At 35.2% G+C, this 27,720-nt stretch overlaps 3 protein-coding genes across 3 annotated transcripts; all 3 read left to right on the forward strand.

Moving 5' to 3' along the window:
- Window positions 1–5,163: 5,163 nt before the first annotated feature.
- On the forward strand, window positions 5,164–12,438 carry LOC115988478 (protein ENDOSPERM DEFECTIVE 1). Its single transcript, XM_031112050.1, has 6 exons — window positions 5,164–6,556; window positions 8,018–8,137; window positions 10,239–10,352; window positions 10,465–10,554; window positions 11,653–11,760; window positions 12,185–12,438. The coding sequence occupies exons 1-6, from the start codon at window positions 5,450–5,452 to the stop codon at window positions 12,263–12,265; spliced, it is 1,620 nt and encodes a 539-aa protein (XP_030967910.1). The 5' UTR covers window positions 5,164–5,449; the 3' UTR covers window positions 12,266–12,438.
- A 1,965-nt stretch (window positions 12,439–14,403) lies between these two features.
- On the forward strand, window positions 14,404–19,733 carry LOC115992550 (pre-mRNA-splicing factor CWC25 homolog). Its single transcript, XM_031116755.1, has 3 exons — window positions 14,404–14,810; window positions 14,902–15,220; window positions 18,636–19,733. Exons 1-3 carry the CDS (start codon window positions 14,623–14,625, stop codon window positions 19,401–19,403), a joined length of 1,275 nt encoding a protein of 424 aa, XP_030972615.1. The 5' UTR covers window positions 14,404–14,622; the 3' UTR covers window positions 19,404–19,733.
- A 5,783-nt stretch (window positions 19,734–25,516) lies between these two features.
- LOC115989658 (aspartyl protease family protein At5g10770-like) lies at window positions 25,517–27,176 on the forward strand. The gene is made up of 2 exons (XM_031113465.1): window positions 25,517–25,583; window positions 25,837–27,176. Exons 1-2 carry the CDS (start codon window positions 25,517–25,519, stop codon window positions 27,174–27,176), a joined length of 1,407 nt encoding a protein of 468 aa, XP_030969325.1.
- Window positions 27,177–27,720: the final 544 nt, after the last annotated feature.

The raw sequence follows: 27,720 nt of genomic DNA on the forward strand, positions 1-27,720 counted from the left end.
TTTAAAGTAGTCAAAAGTCACATGCATATTTTTCTTATTTGTGTCCTATCTAATGCTATCTTTTTTCACATGTTTTGACATGTAAAAAAATTCACATGTTTCGATTGTTTTACATGCATTATGGCGATGGATAATCCTAATAGCAGGCACTATCATGTGTGAAATGACGGAAATTGAAATTGATATAAGTTGAAACTGATTTGAATTGAATGTGAGAATGAGGTTTTATAACCACTTATGGTGTTTTACCTCTTTCATTTGAAATGGAATAATTGAATAACCACTATTCTCATAAGTTTTCTTTTTAAAATCTTTGTATGGTTCATGAAAACACTTGATTTGATTATGAGGAATTTTGAAATTGGGGCATTTGAAATTGTATAATTGTGAATGGAATAAGTCTTTCCCTCAAAATTTGGTTGTGGGGGCATTTTTGAAAATCTTGCCTTCAGGGCATTGTTGAAAAGACATTTTGGATTTTGGACCCAATTTTGAAAATTTTATTATTTTAAAAAACTTTGGGCATGCAGGCCAAGAAATTAAATTCAAAGGACTTCTTTCTTTATGAATGATTTTGGGCTTTCAAGCGTTAATTTCAAAAAGCACTTATCAGTTGAAGAAGGTTCTTGATATTTTGGGACCAATGAAAATGTAATTGAGTTCTTAGGCCCAAAGTTTTTCTTTTTCTTTTTTTGTGAAAACTTTTGAGTCTTGGAAAGCCCAAGATTTGATTGTATGAAAAAAAAAACTTTGGGGCTTCGGGCCTAAGAATTAATGTTTATTGAGAATTGCTTTGTTTTGATGTTAGGCATTTGGTGCCAAATATTTGTAGATAATTACGAAAATGCATACAAGAGAGAGCTGAGTAGGTTAACCGCCAAAATGGATGGACACATCATTATCAACTTTGTGCATTCCTACTTACTAAAACACAGCTGTAAAATTGTGAAGGTCATATGAAGGAGACATTTAACTATAACATGGATGGTAGTACTAGTAGTACAGTTGGCCATTTTTTGTTTGATGTCATTGTGGCCTGTACCATTAAATGGATTTGTAAATACTGGATTCAACAACTTTTACCACATATGCAAATTTAAATCTTACATACACATTTGGATCACTTGCATTTCAAGTTCGCATTACTTCGCATAAAAAAAAAAAATGTTCGCATTACTATTACATCTATCTTTTATTTGCAAAAATGTCTCCGATAAAAAGCTAATCTAGCTTGTGGGAAAACATGGGAGCACAATTTTATTATAAAGTAGCCCCAAGTTTTGAAATCGATTAAACATATAATATGCTAAGACTAAAAGTCACATGGAACACAAGAAATTATTTACTCCTACGGGAGGAAACCTCTCTCCTCTCATAGGTGTGAGTCCCACAAAGGGATTCATATTTGTTGTGAGATGAGGGAGACCTCCCGCAGAAATGATAATTTCACAATTAATTGATTTCATGCAAAGTAAATTTGAATAGCATGAACCTATGCAGAGCAAGGAGTAATTAGTATCAGATGCAATGATGAGGGAATTTGCCATGGGATGAACAGAGTGATAAAAAAACTAGTTAGTTCCTAAATTTTATTGAAAGAATAAACAGATGAGGGAATCAGTCACTTAGTTCCTTGGTTTTAGGCGGAGGTTTTAGGTTATTTTGATCATGTTATTATCTAGGGATCAATTTCAGTGGGCTTTCTCAAACAATCAACTATTTATGTAATTGGGCAAGACTTAGGTACCGTACTTAGGTGCTGTTCCTTAGGTTCCTCTCTTAAGATTTTGCCATGTGGATTTTTTCTCATGGGATAGAAATGTATTTTTTAGTTAAGTAGCCATATAGCTAAATTTTAAGATGGGAACCTGAGGAACAACACCTAACGTACTGTACCTAAATTTTGTCTTATGTAATTAGTCGTATACCTGAGCAATAGTAGTAATATTTTTTAAATCAAATTGTTACCTCTCACAGAATTCAGATCCATCCCAACCTTGTAAATCAAATTATTTCATTCATTAGTTGTATGTTATTCATTCTGAAACAATAATTATTTGTCCTACTCTCGGCAAATTTTGTGCTTGTATGTCATGGTCTTATCTTTTAAGACTCAAATGTTATCATATTTATAATTGGGCCATGTTAACGGTTGCCCTTATGACAATTGTTAATAAACCATATTAGGAAAGTTTTGACATCACTTTTATGAGAAATATAAAAAGTTGTCAACAAAATTAATTGCTTTACCGTTTTCCCATAAAATATTTCCGAAAATAGTTTCCACATCAATGCTCTTAGAGCATTCGTTAACATTTCCAATTATTAAATTACTCCATTCTTTGATTTTGTCATTGCAAAACATAGGTTGAACATGAGCGCTGACCCTTTCTCTACATTGTAAATAAAGAAAAAGAAAGCTTTAATTTATTGCCTGAACCTCCTCCAAATTTTAAATCGTTTGGTCTGGGGTATGTGAATTCTTGATTTTCAGGCAATTGGGTGAATTTGGTTATTTTATTTTATTTTTTGTTGGTAAGTGAATTGGGTTTCTGATGAGTTTGGAAAATAGAACAAAATTGAAAATAGCATAGAATAATTTTGGTGCTAATCGTTGTTAAACAAAATTTACATGATATAACAATTAGGCAAAAAAAAAAAAAAAGAGAAGATTACGTCTTTGCAGATTTCTTCTAGCTAATATGTGAATCAATCATATAACAATCTGCACCACCAGGCCTAAAATTGCCTATATTTTTGTAAAAATTCCAACAAATTAGCTTAGCCATAAAAAAATTAATTGAACACACCACAAATATATGTAGAAATTCATACAGAAAAACATAAGAGGTTAGTGAAACTAGTTTCTCTTCACTCTCAGTTTCATTTTCTACATTTTTGTGATTTACATGGCAAACATTGAGCTTCCAGTTATAAGTACATATTAACATTCTTTCTGGACAGTAGCCATGTTTAACATAAGGCCAAATTCAATGCCATAGCCTTCAAACCATACTCCATACCCTTACAATAAATATTTGAGTATTTCTATGTTGAAACTTAATCCAAGTACATTAGCCCCAAGAGGGGTGGCCCAGTGGTGTGAGATCCCACGTGCATGCATGTGGTCCCTCGTTCGAGTCGTGGCGGGTACCATGTGATGTGAGGGTGGGTTCCTAGCATGCATTACGCCTCATCCACTGGCTCTCTTGGGGTGTTAGGGTGAGTTCTGAGGCACCCCGGTCATAGTAGTTATGGCTCAATCCAACATTCCCTAATGGGGGGTGCCCCTATTAGATCACGCCCTGGAAGATAAGTCACATATGGTCGCCCCCCTTCTAATTATCAAAAAATCCAAGTACATTAGCAACGTAAGTACCCTGTGAAAAACGACTTTATTTAAAACTTACCTCATCTACTGAACTACTTTATTTAAAACTTACCTCATCTTATGGTAATTCGTAAATTAGGATAAAGCAACTAACTTTTTGTTAAGTAATTGACATGAGCTCTTTCAAGTGGAAATCATGAGGAGGAGAATTTTACAGAACTCACATAACTGGAGCGATAAGTGCTAGTTTTCACAATTGATTTTGTATGTATCAAAACTAAATTAAATTTATAAAATAAAATAAAATAAAACCATGTCAAACATTAAATTTCATTGATTATAAGAAAATGTAAGCATACAACTTTCAAGTTGATGTTAATTCTTCTGAGCAAGTCAAATATATTTCAACATGATTCATGAACAATCCGATGTAATTGGTTAGAATGTGCTTTGGTGGAGGAGGGCATAACTAAGACATTTCAGTAATTTTACTGAACATTTTAGGGATGATTGAGTTTTATTAACCGAAAGTTTCTCATTCACAATCAATGTCAAATTGATAAGGACATTTTTAGTTTCTTTTTAAAAAATGTTAAGGAAAATTCAATTCAATTGTACATTTTTAGAGAATAAATTCAAATTATTTATTTTTTAATTGTACATGCCTTTATTCATATGGTTTCTATGCGTTCAAAAAAAGAGTATTGATAGGTTTAAATTATTTTAGTTGCATAAAAATTTTGGATTTTTAAAAGATATTGTCATGTTGTACAAACTTGTTTAAATAATTTAAGAAAATATTTTTAAAATTTTCAATCAAGAATATTTTATTTCATTTATTTTCATATTAATTAATGATTAAATTTAATTTTGACATCGTTCTAAAAAAAAAAATTAATTTTTACATCATTATAGTTTGACCTTTGTCAGTTAAAAACCTTGAACAAAGTTGTCAAAAATGATTTTTCAAAATATCAAAATAAACCAAACAACAAATAAACTAAATCTCAAAATTTCCCTTAAAAAAAATACTAGATCTCAAAATTCAAGTTTCTATCTTTTAATAATAAATAAATAAAATCTCAAAATCCAAGAAGAACCAAATTAACCAATTTAAAAAATATATTTTTATAAACTATCAAAAATTGATAGCGCAGGTTGGGTCAAGTTGTAGACCTTGTCACCAAACCCAGAAAAACCAATACAAGGTGACAGGTGGAGTTGGAATAAGTTGAAAATCTTGTCAGTGCATCAACTCATAAAAACGAGTGGGTTTCAGTTAACTCAACTGGTAAAGTCTCTGATAGTTGTATAAGAGATTTGGAGTTCAACCCACTTACACCAAAAACTGATTGATATCTTGGTCTGATAATAAAAACAAGTTCAAAGTGGTAGATGGAGTTAGAACATGTTAAATTGAGCGAGCATTTGAGATTTGCTTGAAAAAAATTCACCTTTTTTTAACGTATTTTTGAAATAAACAAGCTTTTAGTCTTTTATAACATATTTACTATAAAAATGATCAAAAATTATATCTATTCAATAATTACTATACAAATATATTGCCGAAAATAAACAAAAGCAAAACAGTTAATTCATGAGTAGAATGGACACCATACGAGAGGAGTTACCTAGAGAAATACCCCTCTCTAGTGACCAGGAGTGGAAAGATTTCTCCTTTGTGGGACATGTGGGTATTACAAGAAATGGTTACAAATTAGAATATTTTAGACAGATAGATTGATGTGTAATACATGGCATGCCCCCTCTCAATTTGAAAAATACAACCGTTAGGACTTATCCTCACAGCCAACGGCTAGTTTTTTTTTAATGTTCCTCTTGAGGACACCGCTACACTGTTCTCTCTCTTTTATCTCTCTCTCTCTCTCTCTCTCTCTCTCTCTCTCTGATATCCCTAATCCGGTAAACGCCTCAGTCATATAGGGTCTTCCATCTGAATCTAAAGTCGTCGCTGAATTGAAGCAAATCTCATTTCAGGTTTTACTTTGACTTTCCGATCCGATCCGATTATTCAATTTATTCACAAGTATATGCCAGTGTGATTTTTGGAGTTTGGATTCTATTCAATTTCGCCCAAACCCTAAACCTGAAAAAAATATGAATGAATTGATGCAAGACCAACATCAGCCGGAAGTCACCACCACGATGGCGGAGTCGCCTCTTCTTCCTCCGCCTCCGCCTCCTCCGCCGCCAACTCAACGGCGGCCGAGGGTGAGAGAGGTCAGCTCTCGGTTCATGTCTCCTCTCGTTTCATCGCCCGTTTCTAAACACCAACAACAACAGCATCAGCATCAGCATCATCATCATCAGCAGCAGCAGCCGCAGCGGTCAACCTCGGCGCATAGGCAGCGGCGGCGGCATCTGGACATGGAGCCATTGTACAGTTCCGATGACGAGAACAGGCCTTCTGTCACTGAGTCGATTCAGATCCAAAACTCGGAGCTGGACCCTCAGTGCAAAGCAGCTCAGAGGAAACTACAGCGTTCTGTAGTGAAGCTTTTCAAAGAAAACAGAGGTGGAAACAGAGCCGAACCGCCTTCAAAAACTTGCTCCGGGAAATTCAACACGCCTTCAAGGCCGGACACGCCTACTGTCTCTACAATCGGTACAACAATAGCATCCAGATTCAGACGATCTACCACCAATATGAGCGCCACGGGCACCGCCGCGGCCAAGCTTTTGCAATCGAGCGGCTTGTCATTGTCAATATCAGCTCAACCTTCAGATTCTTCTGATGATACTAATCATAATCTACGCCCAAACTGCACGGCTCGCTCTCTTCCTGATTTCCGGTCTTCAGTGCCCGAGGCAGATAGACTGATGTCTGAGAAAAATTGCTCTACCAATAGGGGTGTTAATGGAAGCAGTGATTCTTTGAAATTCTCTGCTCCATCGCCTTGTTCTCGTTCGATGAATTTGCCATTATCAAGTGGTGGTAATGGTGGTGAAAAGCCTTCAAACTTTGCTCTCCCCAAACCAAACACAAACTCTGTGAAGACGAGTGGAGGCCTCTCTCTGCCTCCAGTCCCGCCGCCTGGTGCAAAGTCGTTGGGGGCTGGGAATGATACTAGGAAGGTAAAGAAAGTTTCGACCCAACAGGAAAATGTACATACTCTCAGATTGCTTCACAACCGTTATCTGCAGTGGAGATTTGCCAATGCAAAAGCAGAGGCCTCTATGCAAGCTCAGCAAAGAGAATGCGAGGTTGGTTCATCACATTCATTACCCAATTTCCTAAATTCATTGTTTTTCCTTCTAGTTACCAGTTTTCTTGATGAGCGTAATGATGTTTAAAGTTTTGACTTGATATAGAACTAGGGAGGTGAATTTATGAATAATTTTGGAGTGAATATAAGTATCACTCTAACTAGTGGTGCTGTTGAATTTTTTTGCACTGTTCACTTGCTGGTTTTAATTGTAAATGCCACATGGTGCTGTAAGCTGTTACAGTATCTTACTTGGTCACAGTGAATTCCAGGCTCATGACAATGGAAATGCCATTTTCAAGTTTGGTTTGTTATTCCCCAAAATTGAATATATGCTATGATCATGCGTAGAGTTCGTAACACTTATATGGAATGTATGAAATGGGCATGCTTAAAGTGCATAACAACCTTATAAATCTATTTACCAGGAGAATTCGGTCTTAATTTTTAAACAAGGTTGCTGCTACTTGCTTTTCAAATGAAAAGTACAAATAGGATAAAGTTTTTGTTACTAAACTTGTTTAAGTAAGAAGGACTGGACTTAATTGTCTTTGTTATAAACCCCTTTTACATGTCTGTCAAATTTTTAGTAACACCCATTGCACATGTTTCTCTTGTCAATATGTCTACTTCAACTTCAAAACCAAATGAGGGTTAGTTTATGGTGCTGCACATACATGCTCTTGTTGTCTGTGACACAATCTCTAGGAATTCCCAAAAGAAAGAAAATAAATGGTATGTTGTCAAGACCATTAGTAGAGGATACTTATCAACACAATTATAATTGTTAGAGATTTCATAGTCTCAATACCACTAGTATCATATGTTCTGTTAGACATTTTGGTTCTCCATCTAGGGCAACAGGAATCAATATAATTTCCCATTACATTGCTTTGCGAAAATTTAGGAACCAAAGGGCAGACTGCTGAGATTGTTAGTGGTAAAGCAACAATGGATAAGATTAGAAATGTAAGTGATGGCCAATGATGAGAAGTTAAATGCAGCATCAAATGCAAATGAGGGAAACATAGCAGATATGTTTTTGCAAAGAGAAATACAGGCACAAAAGGGACTTAGAGGAAGCCAAAAAGAATGTGGTTAATTGCAGTCAAAAGCATGTATTCTTTCTTTGATGTGAGAAAAATAGAATAGTGAAATGACAAACTTAGCATCGACATCTCAGTTATATATATATATATATTATTGGGTATTCGGTCTAAATTGACTTTTACTTAAACTGACCTCATTCACACTTTTTTCCTAAGTCATGCTCATCCATATCTTGTTATTTTGGAAATTTTGATGCTCTGATGTATTTGCTCTTTGCATAATCACATAATGATCTTACCGTTTACCTCCCTCTACAATATGCAATCAAATCTATTCTTCTCCTGTCATAATAATAGAAATATTTTCTATGCCTTGTGAATACTTTATTAAACAGCTTCTTATCTTGTAGAGAACACTTTATTCCCTTGGGGTCAAAATATCTGAGTTATTTGATTCTGTGAAGAAGAAACGCCTAGAACTTGGGCTTTTGCAAAGAACGAAGACTCTTTCAACAGTTCTTGAAGCTCAAGTAAGGCTGCCTGCCTCATTATTGCTTTCTGCATTATCTTATCTTGTCTGTGCTTAACTTACAATTTCACCGATAAAAAGAGTTCTTTTATACCTGTATTTAGTGGCATGGCTTGGTCCTCTCCCTCATGCATCTAACCCATTTCTGGCATATAAAGCATCTTTCATGTAATTTATATTTCAGTGGAAAAAAGTTGTTTGTAACCTGCCATGATTGGGAAATATATACACAAATACATTTATACTAAACTTTCCTGTTTTAACTAAAGGAGAAATAATTACCATGCGTGATGTTTGTTATAGGCACCAACTCTTATCATTCACGTTTTCTTTCTTCCAACCAAAAAGGAAAAAAAAAATTCAAAATAAAAAGTTTCATGCTATGATTTCGGCCTCTCTCTAGATTTTCATCTCAAATACTAATATCTTTTGCTTAGGGTACCATTCGCTGAAACTATGACTTCTCTTCATAGGTGCAGTTGCTTATAAGCATTGCAAATGATGGCCCATCTTAACCAACATTTTCATGATATTGCATTGACAAGTGTTCCTGTTACATTTTAGATCTTTCTCTAAGCCTCATCTCGCATATTACTCTGTTCACCTTTCACTCAGGACACCATTCACTTCTATTCATAAGTGCAATTGCTTATAAGCATTGCAAAATGACAACCCATCTTGGCCAATGTTTTCATGATATTGCATTGACAAGTGTTTCCACTAAGTTTGATGTTTAACATAGTTTCAGTTAGGGTCAGTTCTTTTTAGCTCAAAATGGACAATTATCTTCACCGTCAACTTATGTAAAAAAATTTAATGCCTTACTTTTTATACATACAGTTTTTCTTTTACACAGTTTATTTTTTTAAAACAAAATAAGCTCATCCAATTCTCATCCATTTACTTATTCTTACCTTTTTTTTAACCAGAAAAATTGGACCCAATGATGAGATCAATTTTTTAAGTTTGATCTAACTGGGGTGAAAATATCTGGGAAGCAAATATATTTTGGGTTGCACAAGAAAATATTTATTCGTCCCAATATCTTTTCTTTTCTTGTCTTTTCTTTTTTAGCCTATTGTTCTCTTCCCACTTGGTTGACAACCCAATAGAATAAGTAGTGATGTTTTGGTTAACATCTCTCTAATCATTTTCTACAACCTAGATTTTTCATGGAAAAAGGGCCAACGAAATTAATAAAATATCAAATAAAAAAATATAAAAAATAAATAAATAAAACCTGGACAGTTTGTATGCCTATGTATTAATACTGAAATTGAATGACTTTAAACAGTTCACAGTAATTATCTGTTATGACTTTAGCTAGTACTTGCTGCCTCATAGAAGTACAACTGTACAAACAAGCTTCCATCATCTTTATTTATTTGTTTATAATATTTACACACAGCTATCTCTTAAAGCTAGCATCCCACCGATTCTCGCTGGTGCTTATAAAATAGTTGAAAGCAGTTGTTGCTTGACACGGTTTTCAATTGCATGAATACCAAAGGCGTGATAATTATACATGTGAAAGCAGAATTTTAATGAAATATAAGGAATTCTTTTTTATTTCAAAGACTATAGGGATTTAGTTTGTGCTTATTTGTCCAAAGAAATGTTTGACAACAGAATGTGTCGTGGTGGTTTAGGAGGCTTATAAATATTCTGCTTTTTGTTTATCAGGATGCTACTACTATATGGAATTTAGCAACAAAACTGAATTCTTTATTTCCAATGATTAGTTTGATTTGCCTATAGCAATAGAAGAATTTGGACCTTAGAAATTCTTTTCAAATTAAATCATACATTGAAGTCGTGAAACCAAAAAAATAGAGGTGGAATTAGCCAATGAGATGTACAAAGGTTAAATAATTTCTGCGTTTGATGAGATCATGTAACAAATCTGTGGCACTTTGCCATTATATAACTATTGTGAGAATAGATTACTTGGTGCTCTTTACTTGTGAGATCATGTAACAGATAGGAATCTTTACTTTTGTCTTACTCCTTTAAGAAAATATCAATTTGCTTTGTAACATTGGTGCTTATAACATTCATAGTTTAGCCCTATCTAAATCAAACGCTATTGGCCCTTATTTTAGATTCCCTATCTGGAGGAGTGGTCTGCTCTAGAGGAGGATTATTCAGTTTCTTTATCAGAAGCAATTCAAGCTTTGTTGAATGCCTCACTTCAACTTCCAATCGGGAATGTCAGGGTAATTTTTTTTTTGTCCATTTTAGCTTCCAAGTGGTACTAATGTTTAAAATCTTTCCTACTGTGTTTTCTACACTGATGATTCTTGACTATGAGAATTATGCATGTTGCAGGCTGATATAAGAGAGGTAGGAGAGGCACTGAACTCAGCAACAAATATGATGGAAATGATAGTTTTTCATCTTCAAAGCTTTGTGCCAAAGGTAAATTAAGTGAAAGACATTTTCCTTTACCATTGTTGTGTAGATCTTTTGTTTTCTCCATAGCTATGACAGAGACTATATATAAACCTCTTCTTGAGCCCAGGGGCGGAGGCACGTTATGCCTTGGGGGGGCCAAGGCCCCCCCAAAATTTTTTAAAACCCCTATAATAGTAGGAAGAAATAGGTCTCACACTTTCTCATTTAAGAGCTGGCCCCCCTATGAGAAAAACTTGGCCCCTCCTCCAATACGTAGCCATAAAAATGCCCCATCCCAAATTCCTACTTTTCATCTTTTTGACTTTTCCTTTCATTCTCTAAGACATGTCAGCCATATCCCACATTTTTTTTCTTGAGTGAGGCTATGTCCCATAGCTATTCAAAGTCCTGGTGTGGGAATTATCATTAGAGAGTAGAGAGAGGATACAGTATTAGAATATTAGTAGGAATGAAATTTTTTTGAATTTAGTTGAGATGAATGAAATTGATTTTGAATTTATTTTTGACCATAGTAGTCTAATTTGGTTGAGTTTAACTGCTATGTATTTTATAGTTGCTTATAGTGACTTTGTTATATTTAATTTCTATAAATATTATTTCTTGTAATTGTAGTCTAATTTTGGTTAGATTTTATGTTTTTTTTTTATACAACTAATGTAGGAAGATATGTATATATGTATATATGTCATACTTTATATTTTTCTTGAATTGCAAATCAATATGATAATATTACCTCGGCCCCCCCAACCAAAAATTTCTGGCTACGCCCCTGCTTGAGCCTATCCCACATTGCTATTTTCACTGGACACACAACTCAATCCAAATCCAACTTATTGGATTGCTTTACGTGAACTATTTTAAGTTGAACAAAGTTCTTCTGTAGGGGATTTCTCCTATATGCAATAATTTGTTCATGAAATTTTTTATATATTTAATTTAATCCTTTATGTTTCTATATTAATGATTATTGAATTCAGTGTCTAATATTGTGTATATTTCTAAATATGAGTTATATATGATATGTGTAAATTTATGTAAATAAACTTTGCCTCCTCTAGAAGTTATTTTGAGCGTTTTAGTGACAAAGTTCATCTGACACAGGCAGAAGAAACAGAAATTTTAATTTCTGAACTAGCCAGAGTTACTGGGGGAGAAAAAGCTCTTATTGGAGAATGTGGTGGTCTGTTGTCTAAGACATATGCATCGCAGGTTAGCCTCACCACGACTCTGCTTGTAATGTATTATTAGTACTGTCACTAAGTTGCTTTGTGGAAATACCAGCATGCTTAAGTTAACTGTAGTGTATAGTCTTACGAGTAGGGGATTGAGATGCGGTGCAATTACAATATGCAATTGCACCATGCAATTAATCCCATTCCCTTCACAAAATTTTTTACATTCTTAACTTTTTACTTCTTTTTAATATTTTTTTTATTGAATGGTTGAGATTGAAAGTTTCTTTTTTCAACTTTCAATCTCAACCACTCATTGCAATTGCATCATGTGCACATGATCTCAATCCGTTTTTACCTATAGTAGTCCTATGCTGAAGTGATGGAAAGAAAAAACTGTATATAATATTACAAATAAATCAGAGTTATGCCTTGACCTTATGATATTGCTTTCATATCAGGTGGAAGAGTTTAGTTTGAGGGGTCAGCTAATCCAATTGCATCATTGCTCTCATAAAGACAATCTTGTCAAGACTGAGTAGTACTTCATCACTGACATTTTGTTTGTGCTATCTACATAGAATCAAGGATTTAGCCCATGATCAGTTGGTGTTGTCTGTGTGGCTTTTCAACAAAATAAACATTTTTATTACTCATAAGAACTCTCAATCACTCTCGCTCTCTTGGAATCAAGGCGGAGGTGAGAAAAGGAAGTGGGGGGGGGGGGGGGGGGGGGGGGGGTGAAGCTAGGCATGAAAGATAAATTTTGTTGTAAATTGTCTTGGCCCAGCAATTCTTTTGTATGTATAAAACTTTTGTAAGATCTGTAATAATCAATAGCATTACATCACAATTCTTTGATGAACTGGCTTTAAGCTCTGTCGCTAATTTTTTTGGTTGGAACATTCGAGTGCAAGAAAAGAAGGGAAAAGCAAGAAAATTAACCAACCTTATAAATGACACCAAAGCTTTTGCTAGAGCCTGATACCAATAATTATGCCTAACCTTGTTTCTCCCAAAAAAATAATAATAATAATAATTATGCCTAAGACATTCAACAACAGTTAACTAGGGGTCCTTTTCGGGTCTGGATTCTCAAAAAAAAAAAAAAAAAAAAAAAAAAAACAGTTAACCAAAAAATAAGAGAAGTTAACAACCAATTGAGCAACTCCATTAGCTCTGCCTGATACCAGTGAGCCATGCCTAACATTCAACTCTTTACCTTTTCGACTTTTACACTCATACAAACACAAAAATTGCCTGGTGTAATGATTGTATTGGATCCAAATCCAGCTACACAGACCACTAACATCGATGAATCTGGGATGCATTATGTGAGCTATTGCCTGAATGTCCTGAAAAATCATTCCAACATCCCTCAAGAGAAATTGTCATGATTTGTCATGACAGCATTTGCCTTTGCTGCCAAAAGGTATGGGCTAAAATTTTGTATTTCATTCCCAGCAATCAATTTGCCAATTTGATAAGTTTCTGTGTATTCTTTCAGCTTGAACTTGGTTGTCTTTTCTGACTAAAACATTTGTTTGTATTAAAATAATCTTCAAATTTGACAAATTATGTTTTTCCACAATTTTTTTTTATTTTTTATTTCAGTTGTTACAAAATGAATGGGGGAGGAGAGATTTAAGCCCGAATTTTACTTATAAAGAGCACCCAATATCACTAAGTACCCGTTTGTTTCAACTTTTGAAGCCCAAAAGTTACGTTTTATATTTGTGAAGAGAACGCACGTTTAATATTTGGAGCTCTAATGGTCCATTTTGTTAAAAGTTTATGGGCATTTGATATATCCGTTGGGGGTGAGTTAGCAATTACCAAATTGCCCTTCAATAAAGGGCAAGGTGTCTTCAAAGTCTCACGCACAATGCCTCATTCCTCTCATCTCATCTCTCTGCTCTGCGCAAGCCAGCTCCCTCATGCCTCTCATCTCTTCTCTCAGCTTTGCCCTCTCCGTGCTACTACAAGCCTCTCACGCACAATTCCTCATTTCTCTCAATAACAAATTTCCAAATCCAAACACAAAAAAAAAATCTATAACAAGTTCCCAAATCAGCTAAGGAAAAAAAAAAAAAAAAAAATCAATCTCTTGCAAATTAGGATTCCTCAAAATACAAAACAAAAAAACATCAGAATATTCCTCTCAATAACAAATTTCCAAATCCAAACACAAAAAAATCTATAACAAATTCCCAAATCAGCTAAGGAAAAAAAAAGATTAAATTAGGATTAAATTAACAAATCTATAAACATAAGTTAATTAAATTTTTTGCGTTCATATAGATAAAATAGGATTTTGCTTTCATATAGATAAAATAGGATTAAAAATCTAGGATATTGTTTTGATTAAAAAAAAAATGTATGATTTAATTTGTTACACTGTATTTTTTAGAGGGATTATGTAAATTTTTATAACTATGCTGATGGTGAGAAAACATTAGTCCAATATTTTGGGGTGGATTATAAATTCTTAACTAGAAAAACAGAAGCTTTTCTCAAAAAAAAAAAAAACACACAGACATTTTTTGCTGTGACAAAGGCAGGGATTGAACCCTGAACAACAAGCCTCACAAAGGAGGAACGAAAGCCTCACAGGGGAGGAACAAATACCAACAGACTATAAGCCGATGGACAACGTAGATGTTGATATTTAATATAATAACTAATTATGAATTCGGCCTTTTTGTGAGTAGTAGGCCCAATAGCCACAATATGATGGGCTGCGCTGGGCTAGACTAGCAGTGACCATGGCGGCGGCTAGAGTAGGAAATTAGAAATTCAGAATTCAGATTAAAAGATTAAGATTATTGAAGAAGAGCAGAAAAAGGATTCAATTGTATTGTAGTAGTTGTTGTTGTTGAAGTTTGATTGAAGAAGAAGAATGGCGTTGAAATTCTTGAACAAGAAGGGATGGCACACGGGTTCTCTTCGGAACATAGAGAACGTGTGGAAAGCCGAGCAAAAGCGCGACGCAGAAGATAAGAAATTGGAAGAACTCCGCAAACAGATCCAGGAGGAAAGGGAGCGCCACGAGTTTCGTCTCCTTCAAGAGCAAGCCGGTCTCGTTCCGTACGTATCATCATTATTCTATATTTGCTAGGGTTAGGGTTTGAATTTTGAGTTTTTCTGATACTCACAATCTTATAATTCTGTGTGGCAGTAAGCAGGAGAGATTGGATTTTCTGTACGATTCGGGATTGTCTGTAGGGAAGGGAAGCAGTTCCGATGGAGGAGGATTTAAGGCTCTTGAAGCGAAAACTGCCGATACTGGCAAGGCCGGCGAGGGAGCGGCGGCAGCTTCATCATTGGCACCGGCATCGGCTACGCCTGGAGCTTTGTTCGAAGACAAGCCTCAGTCTGCGAATGACGCGTGGAGGAAACTTCATTCGGATCCTTTGCTTATGATTCGGCAGCGCGAGCAGGAAGCTCTTGCTCGCATCAAGAACAACCCAGTCCAGATGGCCATGATTCGCAAATCCGTATGTTCTTCTTCTTCATCAATTTTTTTTTTTTTTTTTTTTAATTAATGTCAACTATGGGTGCATTTGTATAAGCTGTTCTGAGTTTAAAGCTATGGGGAGTTGTGATTGCAAAACAGAGTTTTGGGTTTTAAAAACACTCTTTTAAGCTCCCAAAACGCCTAACCAAATGGACCTTATATAGTGTTCATACCATATAGGATGAGTTTAGCATTGCCTTTCTTATGTTATAACATTGGTATAACTTACTAAAAAAAAAAAAGACTTGTGAATAAGGCTTTGTTTTGGTAATAGGACAACATTATATTTGATCATTGGAATTTTCTAGAATTGGGTTTTATTTTCTTGTTTTGAGTAGTTTTAGGAGTATTTTAGTCATTATCATATAGGATTTGTTATCTAAATCTTCATAAGTTCATTATCAATAAAAAGTTTGTATTTTCTCTATTTCTTATGTGGTGGATACCAAATCTTTTCCTTGTGGATGTGCACAGTGTTGCATGGTTTAGGCATGTACTAATCCTCTCCCCGCTATTAGTTATCGTGCTATGTCAGGTGGTATTAGAGCCTTGTTTAGATTGATTTGGGGGGCCAAACAATGAAACTGACTACGACCACCCTGTTGACGATGAGTAAGGGGTGTAGCCATCTAGGTTCCATTGGAATGAGAGTTTAGAAGGCGGTGTTACAATCCCTATGTAAGCAAAATTTGCTTGTTCATCCAAGAATTTAAACCAATAGAAATTGTGGAAGCATTAGCAATAGGAGAATTTGTACTAGAGATCTAACTCGTGGCCAACCTATTCATAGACGCATTCCTAGACGCAACAAAATTTCGTTTTTGATGAAATAATTTTTAAATGGGATTTCATTGATTGGATTCTTGATTTGAAGTATTAAGTTTTTCTTGAATTGAATTAAGGATTTCTATTTAGACTCTTCTTTCATTTGGTATGCAACTTGAATTGCATCGGCCATGGCATAAAGTCTACTTGCAGCAAAACCCAAAATATATTAGGATTCAATTCTTGGCATTACATAGAATTCATTACATCTTCCTTTCATGGAAATCACAATCTCATAGCCTAGCTGTAGAATTTTTGGTGTACTCTTCAATAAAATAGCTCCTTTGCAACAACTATGTGTATTGCAAGTGAGCTCGTTGCTTGCAATTAGGTGGTGCAAAGTTACAAGTCATAGCAATTCTCATGCCCTCCCAAGATCTAATCTAATGACTACATAAGGAGTTTGTTGATAATTTTTCCCACCAAATTTTAGCTGTCCCTTTGAGTTTTGCTGTGAATTTTTTTTTTTCCACTCTTCACTCAAGCTGTACCATCCTAAAATACTTTTTAAACTATGCAACCAATCAAGTAGCACCTCCAAATTGCTTCCCCTGTAAAAAAAACTCTTAACTTCTTGTTTAACACCTCTATCTGCATCAACCAATGTAGGCTTTTCTTAAGATCCAACTAATGGTGGATGATAAGGCTGATTTCCTTCCATAAAGTCAGCACCTTGATGCATGTACCCAATATTAGATTTTGTTTGCTGTGGGGGTACCTGACTAGTGCTTGGTCTGTAGGTATTTATGGAAGAAAAGGTATTGAGCTTGAAGGACACGTATGGGCTGAACCTGGTCCTGATTTAAAGGACTTGGGTCTTGATAAATGACTGTTTCAGCAGCAATTTTGCCTATAACAATGGCTGACAGGCTATCCAAAGTTTCTTTATAGTGGATGATTTTTCGAGCTTCACTTTCATTGAATTCTCCTTCTCATTCAACTCATTCATAGCCTTTTTTGTTCCTTTATAATCTTGAGGAAAAACCTTAAACTTGGAATCTAATTCTGCGTTAGCAACTATTATCTTGAATGAGAAATTTTGTTGAGTGGTTGGCAGAAGAAATTTCAAAAAAGAACTTGTGGTAGGATTTTTGGCTTTGATACCAAATTGGCGTTGGGCAAATTGTAGAATTTGTATACATGTACTTGGGGTAGGTTAAGGTTTTGGGGTATTTGTGGATCTTGGGTTTAGAACATTTTAAAAGAAAGGTTAGGGTTCAAGAATGAGTAGTGATTTATAGGTAAGTGAGAAGATTTGGATTCGGATTGATACAATATAAGAAATGGAAACTGAATTTGTCCACAATGTTTGAACAATGCGTGTGAACAATGCACATGAGCACTTGAACAGTGACATAATATCAGAGAGAGAGAGAGTAATAACTAATAAGGCAAACACTCATATTGATCAACTCCTTGTTTTAGTACAATAACACAAATCTTCCTAACCTAAGCCCACCACAACCACACATAAACAAAGTCCTACGTCAAAATGCTCCCCTTCTTTGCACAATGCATTCAACAAAGTTGCTACAAGTACTGCTATTAAACCTACCTCTCCTCAACTGGCACCTCCTCCCCTTGTAAAGTAAGGTGGAGGGTGAGGCAAATATAATTAGGTTTAGCAGGATCATGGCGGCTGAAACATGTACACTCTTTCATCTAATTGGCCATGAAAAAGCATTCTGAACATTCAACTGCGCCTGCATGACAACAATTGAGAGATCAACACAATTGGTGGTTGGCTTGAGTTAGTGCGATCTTGTGGTATCCGTCATAAGTTTTCAATTTTTTTTTTTTTTTTGATTGTGTGGTTTCCATTGTAAATTAATAAAATTTGTGAATTAATTTGATAAAGTGTGCCAAGTTAGTCTTATCTTTAGTTATTGTCATAAATTAATATAATTACTTTGATTAGTAGTCATAGTCATAAATTATCAGTTTTATCTTTTTAAAATTAGCCTGAAGTTTCTGTTCTCATGGTCCTTATACACTTGAGGGCAGTGCATATACATCCTCTGATATTTTATCTTTTATTGATGATTTGAATTTTCGAGATTAAATCTGTTTTTTTTTATCTTTTTTTTCCTTCTCTTTTTTCTTCGTTGGGTGTTCCTTTATACACATGCTCTATACTTGGGTTGTGCCACTTTTTGCGCTCTTTTATGAAATGATTTTACTCATAAATAAATTCTGCTTCTTGAGTGGCCCCGTGCTTTTTTAAAGTTACAACAGTACCTGTGTTTAAATATTTGACTCTTTTAGTATTATCAAGGGTATTCATGCAATTCCCCCGTCCATTGATCAATTTGGTCAATTCAGTTTATGGAGTTCCTTCTTTAATTTATAGCATAAATTATGAGTTGCCCAAAGAAAAAAAATCAACTGAAATGATGTGGAAAATTTTCCATTGGAATATGCATGAGTTGCAATGTCTAAATTCTTTGAAAAAAAATGCAGTAAATAAATGTTATGCTTGAATTTATCATTTTTTTTTACACCTTTTTTAAATTAAAGCTGCTGATCATGCCTCAGTGCTTAATTAATTGATTATTTTTATTATTTATTAGGTTGAAGAAAAGGCACCTAAGAAGAAAGATCATGATAAAAAGGAATCCCGGAAGAAACACCATCATAGTAGTTCAAAGTATCAAAAGCGTTCATCATCCAGACAACAGTCGGATTCAGAAGATGTCACTGCCGAAGGGGAAAAAAGGAAGACTCATAGACACAAGAATTTAAACTATGATGAGCATTCAAGTTCAGAAGATGAATCTAGTAAAATGGAAAGCCAACGTAGGAAGGATCGCTACAAGAGCTCTAAGTATAGAGAGCAGTCACCCACGGGCATGTCTAGCCGGAATACTGCAAAAAATAATGGTCAAGATCGTTTGAAGGGAAATCATAGCATGTCAGAACGGGTAACATTTTCTTCAAAAGGTCGGGCAGATCATGATGTTGTAGAAAAGGAAAGGGAAAGCAGAACGGTTCGTGAAGCAAGCCGTTACCATGGGCAGGAGTCACACTCTAAGCGCCGCAATGTTGCTTCTAAACTTTCTGAAGAGGAGCGGGCTGCTAGGTTACGAGAGATGCAAGTGGATGCCGAGTTGCATGAAGAGCAAAGATGGAAACGTTTGAAGAAGGCTGCGGAGGATGATGCGCAAGAAGCTACCCAGGATAGCAAAACTCGTGGCAAGAATTTCCTGGATGCCACTCAGAGAAGTGTCTATGGTGCTGAGAAAGGTGGAAGCTTAACTATTGAGGAGAGTGTCCGTCGCCGAACACATTATTCTCAGGGCAGGTCTGAAGCACGTGAAGGCAATGCTTTTCGGCGGTGATGAAGTTGTTTATTGCCTGTTGTAATAACTCCAGCTCGTAAAAGTGTGCTTCTCCAACTTCGCCCTACATGCAGGGTATGTTTCTTGTACCAACTTTGACCCATGTTGTAATGACAAATTATTGAATGTCAAGCTGAATTATGTTGATGCAGAATATCCTCCATATCTACGTACGTAATTCTCAGAACGTTACCCCAGAACGAGTCTAATATAGACATACAGATCTGTGCCTTGTATTTTTGTGAATTATGAATTTTTCTTGTAGTATGTTGTAACTGGTAAAGTGATTAACATCATTCATCCACAATTCACATCTCCTTTTCAAGGTTATGTGGTACCTGGTTGATCTCTTCTTGTTTGAAAGGTGTTGAAAGGTTTGTTTTAGAGAGGTTAGAACCCAAACATTTATAGAGACACTGTTGACTGACTGTAACCAAAGTGAGGGGGTGAAGGGAGGGTGTATTTATGGTTTGGTTAGGAGGGAGGGTTGAAGCCCAAAATCGAAAAAGCTGAGGCATGTATTGAATGGAAGTTGCTGTCATATAAGTTATATAACTTCATCAGTTGTCTTAGACAGTAACTTCTAGTAATACATGGCTCAGAGTGGGGAGCTAAAATTGAATTCTCCAGTGTATATGAAGCTTTGGCCTGTACGTGTTGTGTGTGGTAGTATGACATGTACGAATTGATGACAATGAGAATTCAAGCTTTGGCCTGTACTCATGATGAAATGGATTGTTGGTTGGGTATGTCTACGTACATTGTACACAGCATACAGACTATTGTGGTCCAATTAATAAAACTGAGTTGGATTTCAATCACCAAATTAACACCTAGTAAGACTTTATTCATGCCTCCTGTATAAGTGGCAGATAGCACCAACTATGGTATCTTCAATTTATTTCTTGGAAAGTATGTTTGTTGTTTTAGAACCAAAGGCCGTTCTTGGTCAAATTATAATTATAAAAGGGCGGGGGGGCTTTCTAATTTTGCACGATTAGACCATGTAAAGAAAAAATATATAAGTTTCACACAATTAGATCATGCGAAACTCTTTTTCTTCTCATTAGAGATATTATGAGAATGAACCTACTACTAAATTAATGAGGTCAAATCAAATTTAAGTAAAAAAGAAAAGGGAAAGTAATAAAGTAAAGTTAAAGTAAAAAAAAATGGAGATTCTAGTATAATATAAGGTCATTCTTTGTTCGAAAATACACAATGTATTCAATACAATAATAATAATAATAATTGTAAGGACCGGATTTAAGTCCCTAGCCCAAAGGATGGATGGATTTTGGCCCAGATGCCTAATACAAGAATTTATAGAGAGTGGATTAGAAAAACTAGGCTTTAATGAATTAAACAACAAGTAAAATAGGTTTAATGACAAGAAAATGAAAATGGACAAATTTAAACTAAAGAAAATCGTCCTCAGTTTAGTATGAGGGGAACAGCTATCATATCTTGATTCTCAAATGTGATTACAAGTGTAGTTCTTGGTTGCTACAGTGTTTTTCTCTAAATTTCCTAACCTCCACCTTATTAGGGGTCTCATACATTATATACCTCTCTTTGAATGATTCTGGTCCTCCACTTGTCAGTCATCCAAGCCACTACTTAAGTGTTTGTCTCATCAGACACCCTCACAGATCTTCTGTGAGTTGGGATGGCCAAGGCAACACTATTCATGAGTCTTCTCTACATAAACACAACCAGAGAGTTAACTGTAAAACATTCAATGCGATGGTAGCAACTTTTCCTTAAATATTTCTCAGCTTTCATCTTGTCGTGTACGTTCATAGCACATATTCTTATCAACGGAATTTCCTAGAACGTCACTCTAGATAATAGAACTCTCCTTCTGACCTTTTCTTTGCTTAGCTGAGGAGATACTCCTCCTCGGCCAACCTCTCCTAGCCTTTATAGTCATAACTTGCTTGTGAAGTTCAAAGTCATACTCTCTCCTCATTGTTAATCTATTCTCGAATCACTGTGTTTCCTCGGACAAGGCCCAAGGCCCAATATACACTTGGGCCTGCATCCCCACAATAATAATAATAATAGATCAAAATCCAATTTTAAAGCAATTCAATTTCATTTTTTGAATAAAGTTACACAACAAAGTTTTTAATATTTCTAATTTTGATTATTAATTATAATATATAATATTAGTATAAGAATATTAGTTTTTAAGATGAATTTGTTGAATGGGAATTAGGGGTTGCTCAGATATCACAGATGATGAACTGATTTCTTACCAATGTCACTCTCTTTTTTTTTTCTTTTTTTTTTTTTTTTTTTTTTTTTTTTTTGTTTAGAAAGGTTGATGAATCAAAAACTTTCAATTGAAAGAATAAGTGGAATTGGTCTTTTTGCTTATTCTTGTTTGTATCTTTCAAAAAATTGAATTTAGGGAAGACTTCAGGGTTGACTGACTCTAAGTAATATTAGAGGTGTATTGTATTGTATTGTATCCCCTCATCTCTCTCATTCAGTAAGGGTACACAAGGGTCCAATGGAGTTACAGGTAAAGTTGCAATTGGTTCTAAAATTTCATGCTTATCATCTTTCTCATAAATTATTTGAGGGGTCAGTCTTTGAAAAACAAGGTAGCTTAAAAAAAAAAAAAAAAAAAAAAAAGAAGCAAACTCGCTGCCGACACATCTTTACCATTACAGTAGTAACAAGGAGCACTAATGTCATATCAGTGTTAGCCGTGCTCTAGTTTTTTTTTTTTTTTTTTTTTTTTAATGCATGGCTTGGCTCCTCCCAAAAAGGAAAAGCAAAAATAGCTAGTTTGAACTGATTCATCAGGCATATGAATTTGCCTGCTACTATATATTACAAAATTGCAACCTCAAATACTATTTGTTTCCTCAAGCACTCGGGTGACTTGATATTTAACATTTTCACTTTGGGTTATTGTGCCCCTTTTAGATATGTAAAAGTTTAATATCTTTGTCTTATCTGCAAATAATGCCCTCACAATTGATTAGTGTTAGCATAATTTTTAGTTCGTTGGGTAAAAAAATAAAAATAAAAAATAAAAATTTTAATTCTGCCGCTTTAAACTACAAGCCAACTGAAAATTGTAGTTAAGAGAGGGGTAGCCAAATCCAGGCCCTAATCATTTGAAGGTTAAAAGGAAATCTGAAATGGCTACCTTGGAAGTTTTTTTGTTTTTATTTTATCAATTGTCCCAATGTATTAAGATTTAGAATTGGCTACGAAATCTAATTAACTTAATTAGTAAAGTTTTTTATAGATTTATCTTCAAGCAAGATCTCTAAGGTTCAAACCCTTACTTATACCAAAAACCAATTGAAATCTTGGCGCAAAAAAAAAAAAAAAAAAAAACTCGTTTGAGATTTAGCAAAGATGAGTTGATAAAGGTTAGAAAACTAAGTCAACAGTTTGGACTAGTTCAGAAACATGTTGGATACAACTCATACAAGTATCAACAATGTATACTATGGAAAAATATTAAAACTAAAGACAAAAAACTAAATGAAAAACTAAAACGACGAGAGTGGTGTACAGAACGCACTCGTGCATCGCACTCAGATGTTACATTTCACTTTCTTTTTTTTCTTTTTTGGATAGATTTACATTTCACTCTCACCCTTCTATTGTGATATTGTTAAAATTCAAAGACTGTGGAGTATGGATCTTTGAGAATCAGCACTCTTGCCTCTTGGACCATTCTACATTTTGGACACATTGTTTTTAGACTTTTATCCGATAAGTTCATTTTTTTCAGGTTATATTAATATAGTCTCATTGTTTGGATGAAGAGCTGCTTTTTAAAAGAAATAAATAAAAATGAAGAGCAGACAAGCCATCAAAAGATAAAATTCAAATTAATTGAAGTTGTGGTTTCAATTAGCTAAACCGATAAAGTAATTGAGCAGACATCATACTACAAAATTGGAATTGAGACCTTGACTTCTACATCATACTACAAAATTGGAATTGAGACCTTGACTTCTACATCCTTTACTGCAGGCAGGCCAATGAATAGAGTCTTAGACCAAACTTTTCGGTATCTACTTGTGTTACAGCATCACTCTCCTACCTACTCTAAAGCAATATATATATATATTAAAAGAAAAACAAATCTCTTGTATATATAATTTTTTTTAAATAAAAATCTTACACATACGAAAGGGTCAACTAGCTAGGTTTATAAAATCCTAAATCTCAATTAAATTATATTATATTTTAAAATTATATAATTTTTATATAAAATTAAGTATAAGGTTATTTATGTATTATTATTGTGGGGGCTAAAGCCCAAAATAATGTATTAGGCCTTGGTCCTTATCCAAGGACACTAATAAGTCCGAAGAGGAGAATACGACTTAGATGATCCACATTACAAGTCTCATCAGTGGGACAAGGGGAGGAAGGTCCGAGGAGGAACTCTTCCTCGAACATGGCAAACGCAAACCAGGTGTGTACTCTAGCAATTGAGATGTGCCCCCTAGACACGTGAGAAGGAAGAAAACTCAAAATATCTAAGGAAAGATTGCCACCACCACATTAAACGCACTGCAACTACTTTTCTGGCCGCATTAATGTGGAGAATACTCCTGAACAGTGCTACCTTGGCTGCCTCAACTCACAGAGGGCTGAAAGAAGTGTCTGATGGAATGGGTACTCAAATGAGGATTCAAATGATCAACAAGTATAAGGTCCAAATGATCAGAAAAGAGTTATATAATGTGAAAGAGCTCCATGAAGAAAGGGGGGGCAGAAAAAAAAGAGAAAGAGAGAATACTGTAGCATGCTGAACAATCTTAGTATTGTAATCTGCATACGTCAACTTATAGTCTCCTCAGACCGAATGTCCTTTGGCAATAATGGCTTTTATTTGTGTTTGATTGATTTTTAACTCCATACTAGTTGTTGCCCAACTCATTTAGACCTAGTTCTTTGACCCATACTCTACGCAATTCATTGTATAGGGCTTGTTAGACCAGGATTCCATATATTTGGGCTTGGGCTCCAAATCTTGTCCTTACAATTACTATTGATTTTGTGCCTATCTAGTGCCTAAAATGTTTGTTGTTTAAAGGTATCTTAAAACTATCAAATCTTTCTGTTAATATTTACACAAATTTTAAATTTTAATAAATATTTTCATTTGTAGTATATATAGATCATTTTTTTTATTCAGCCTCCAATAACAAATTCCTAGCACGGCCGCTATGACGAGAGTTTTTTTTAGAGTACCAAACTAATCACGGTGCATGTACAATCCCCCCTTTAATTAACACATAGCAATTGATATTCAATTAGGGTGTTATTGAATATTGAGGTCTAATAGCATAGTGAAAATTCTTTAATGCTCAAGAAATCATTAGACCGTCCCTTGGGATTTACCTATTTAATGTGCACTTCTAATCTTATTCTACCTTTCCTTTGTACAGTAAATGATGTAGGATTTAGCATGATTTAAGAATAATTCTGATGACATACCATTTTTTAAACTTTGATCACAACTCTATGAGGGTAAGTTATGAGTGATGGACAATAAAATTTGAGTCAATGATAGAACCTCGTGAAATTTTTTTTTATCATCAATGTGAAACTTCATGTTTACTACATCAGAGGTTTGTGAAAAATTTTATTACTAACAAAGTGGTGTCAATGGAGAGATAACATCGATTGAGTTGTGATAATTCCATGGCTTAATTGCTCTCTCTTATCAACTTGAAATTGTGTTGAGTAATTGAAAAGTGGGATTGAGATCTGTATTAATTTTAGTTTTTATAACATTCTTTCTGAAGTAAATCAAGAAGAACGTGTAATCACCACCTAAAAAAAAAAAAAAGCGCATTCATTTATTATGTTATTAAAATCTACTAATCACATTCAATACCATGTGAATTTGTAACCTTAATCTAACCTGTTTCATTTATCTCCCAACTTATCGAAGGCCGTTATCTAAGTTATAATTTACAAGCCTCCCAAAAAGTCCCCCTCTCCTTTTAAGTTACCTTGCCACAGGCAATTTTAGACCAAGTTTTTGCATTTCTGGTGTGAACTTCTCAAAAAAGAGAGAACTGCTTCCATTAAATTTATACAGTGTGCCTGAGGTATATATTATGGGGACAATTTGGTTTCCAGTTTTGTATCTTCTGTTAGCAACATCTCCACTTGCTGAACTTCAAGGCATGTATGCAATTCTCTTTTATGTTAAGCAGTTCCTACAAAAGAAGGGATCTTTCTTTCTTTATAAATGCTACCACAGAAACGTTATTCATTGTTTAAATTGTAGCAACAACCTTATCAAGAAGGTCTGCTTCTAAGTAATTTTCTCTCTCTCTCTGGGCATAATTGCATGTGTAAATCAACTTCTATATGTTTTTTTTTTTTTTTTTGGTGGTATGAATAATATATAAATTTCATTAATAAAATTTTGCAGAAACTCATCTGTTGCAGCACAAGCAGGCTAGCATCCGCCTTGACATATATCATGATCATGGACCTGCTACTTCTCACAACCTCACATCCAAACATAAAACTCCTATATTCTTCTCTGATGTACTCTTACGCAATGAAGAACGTGTCAAGGCTCTCCATTCCAGACTAGTAAACAAGTCCTCCTCCTCTTCCTTAGTAGCCTCAAAGAAAGCAGGAGTACCAACAAAATTAAAATCCATTAGCATCCCATTGAATCCAGCTTTATCCATTGGCTCAGGCAATTACTATGTGAAAATAGGCCTTGGCACCCCCACCAAATATTATACCATGGTTTTGGACACTGGAAGCTCCTTCTGTTGGCTCCAGTGCCGACCTTGTATTTCCTGTCACACACAAGTAGACCCTCTTTTTGATCCCTCCAAATCCAAGACATACAAAACCTTGTCATGTCACACTTCCCAATGCTCTTCAGTTAAGGATGCCACATTTAACAATCCCTCATGTGATGCTAAATCTTCTAATGCTTGTGAGTACACAGCAAGCTATGGCGATACTTCTCAATCACAAGGCTATTTAAGCCAAGATTTATTGACCTTAGCCCCATTTCAGACGCTGCCTGGTTTTGTATACGGTTGTGGAAAGAACAACCTAGGTATGTTTGGCACAAGTGATGGTATTATAGGCCTTGCTCGGCACCAGCTCTCCTTGTTGTCCCAGCTGTCCCCCAAATACGGCTCTGCCTTCTCCTACTGTCTCCCTACAGTTTCTCCAGGAAGAGGAGGTTTCTTGTCCATTGGAAAATTGTCTTTGGCCGTGCCTAATATTAGTACAGCCTACAAGTTCACCCCCATGCTTTCGGATTCTGCAGCCCCCAACTTATACTTCCTAAGGTTAACTGCTATAACTGTGGCAGGTAGGCGGCTGGAAGTGAGTCCTGCCAGCTACAGAGTCCCTACAGTCATGGATACTGGAACTATTATAACACGCTTGCCTGAGTCTGTGTATACAGCACTGAGAAAAGCCTTTGTGAATGTCATGTCCAAAAGATATGCACAAGCCCCAGCTTATTCCATACTTGATACTTGTTTCAAGGGGAGTCTGCACAACATGCCTGTGGTGCCTGAAATTCAAATGATATTTCGAGGGGCAGCTAATCTCACGCTTAAAACTCCCAATGTACTCATAGATGGTGTTAAGGGCATTACATGCCTGGCCTTTGCAAGCAGTGGGAGCACAACTAACCAAATTGCCATTATTGGAAATCATCAACAGCAGACTTTTAGTGTAGCCTATGATGTGTCCAATTCCAGAATTGGTTTTTCTGCTGGTGGCTGCCGTTGATTAGTATTTAGAAGTGACTTTGTTTGATGACTCTGTGGACATAAGATGTTACTGCATACATACGAGGAGAGAAGAATTATTTGTACCATAAGTCTAAATTGTTGGCTAATGAAAGCTTGGCCTGCATGTATGGCTTGTATATTACTCAGTCACACGTGAAAGATAATTGAATGGTCTTATGAATTTGAATTTCAATGCACTTTCTCTTACAATCTGAAATTTTTGTTTCTAATTTGCAAACTATATTTTGCAATGCAGACGGAAAATTTTAAACAGTCTTTGAACCCTGCTACAACAGACAATGAATTTTAAAACACATAAAAATTTCAATCTACAGGTTTAGCCTATTCACAATTTGAATCAAAATGTTGGGTTTGTGAAGCCTAGTTTTGTTTGATCAGGTTTAACGACCCGACCCGACCCGAATAATGTTGCGTGGTTTTTTAATGAGAGATTTTCTGAGGCTTAGTCTATGGAGCAGAGGCTTGGGCCAATAGGCGAAAAAAAATTTTGGTCCGTTTTGTATATAGAAACCGACTTTGGT

This window comes from Quercus lobata, chromosome 5 (genome assembly GCF_001633185.2).
Source record: "Quercus lobata isolate SW786 chromosome 5, ValleyOak3.0 Primary Assembly, whole genome shotgun sequence".
NCBI classification, from domain to species: Eukaryota; Viridiplantae; Streptophyta; class Magnoliopsida; order Fagales; family Fagaceae; genus Quercus; species Quercus lobata.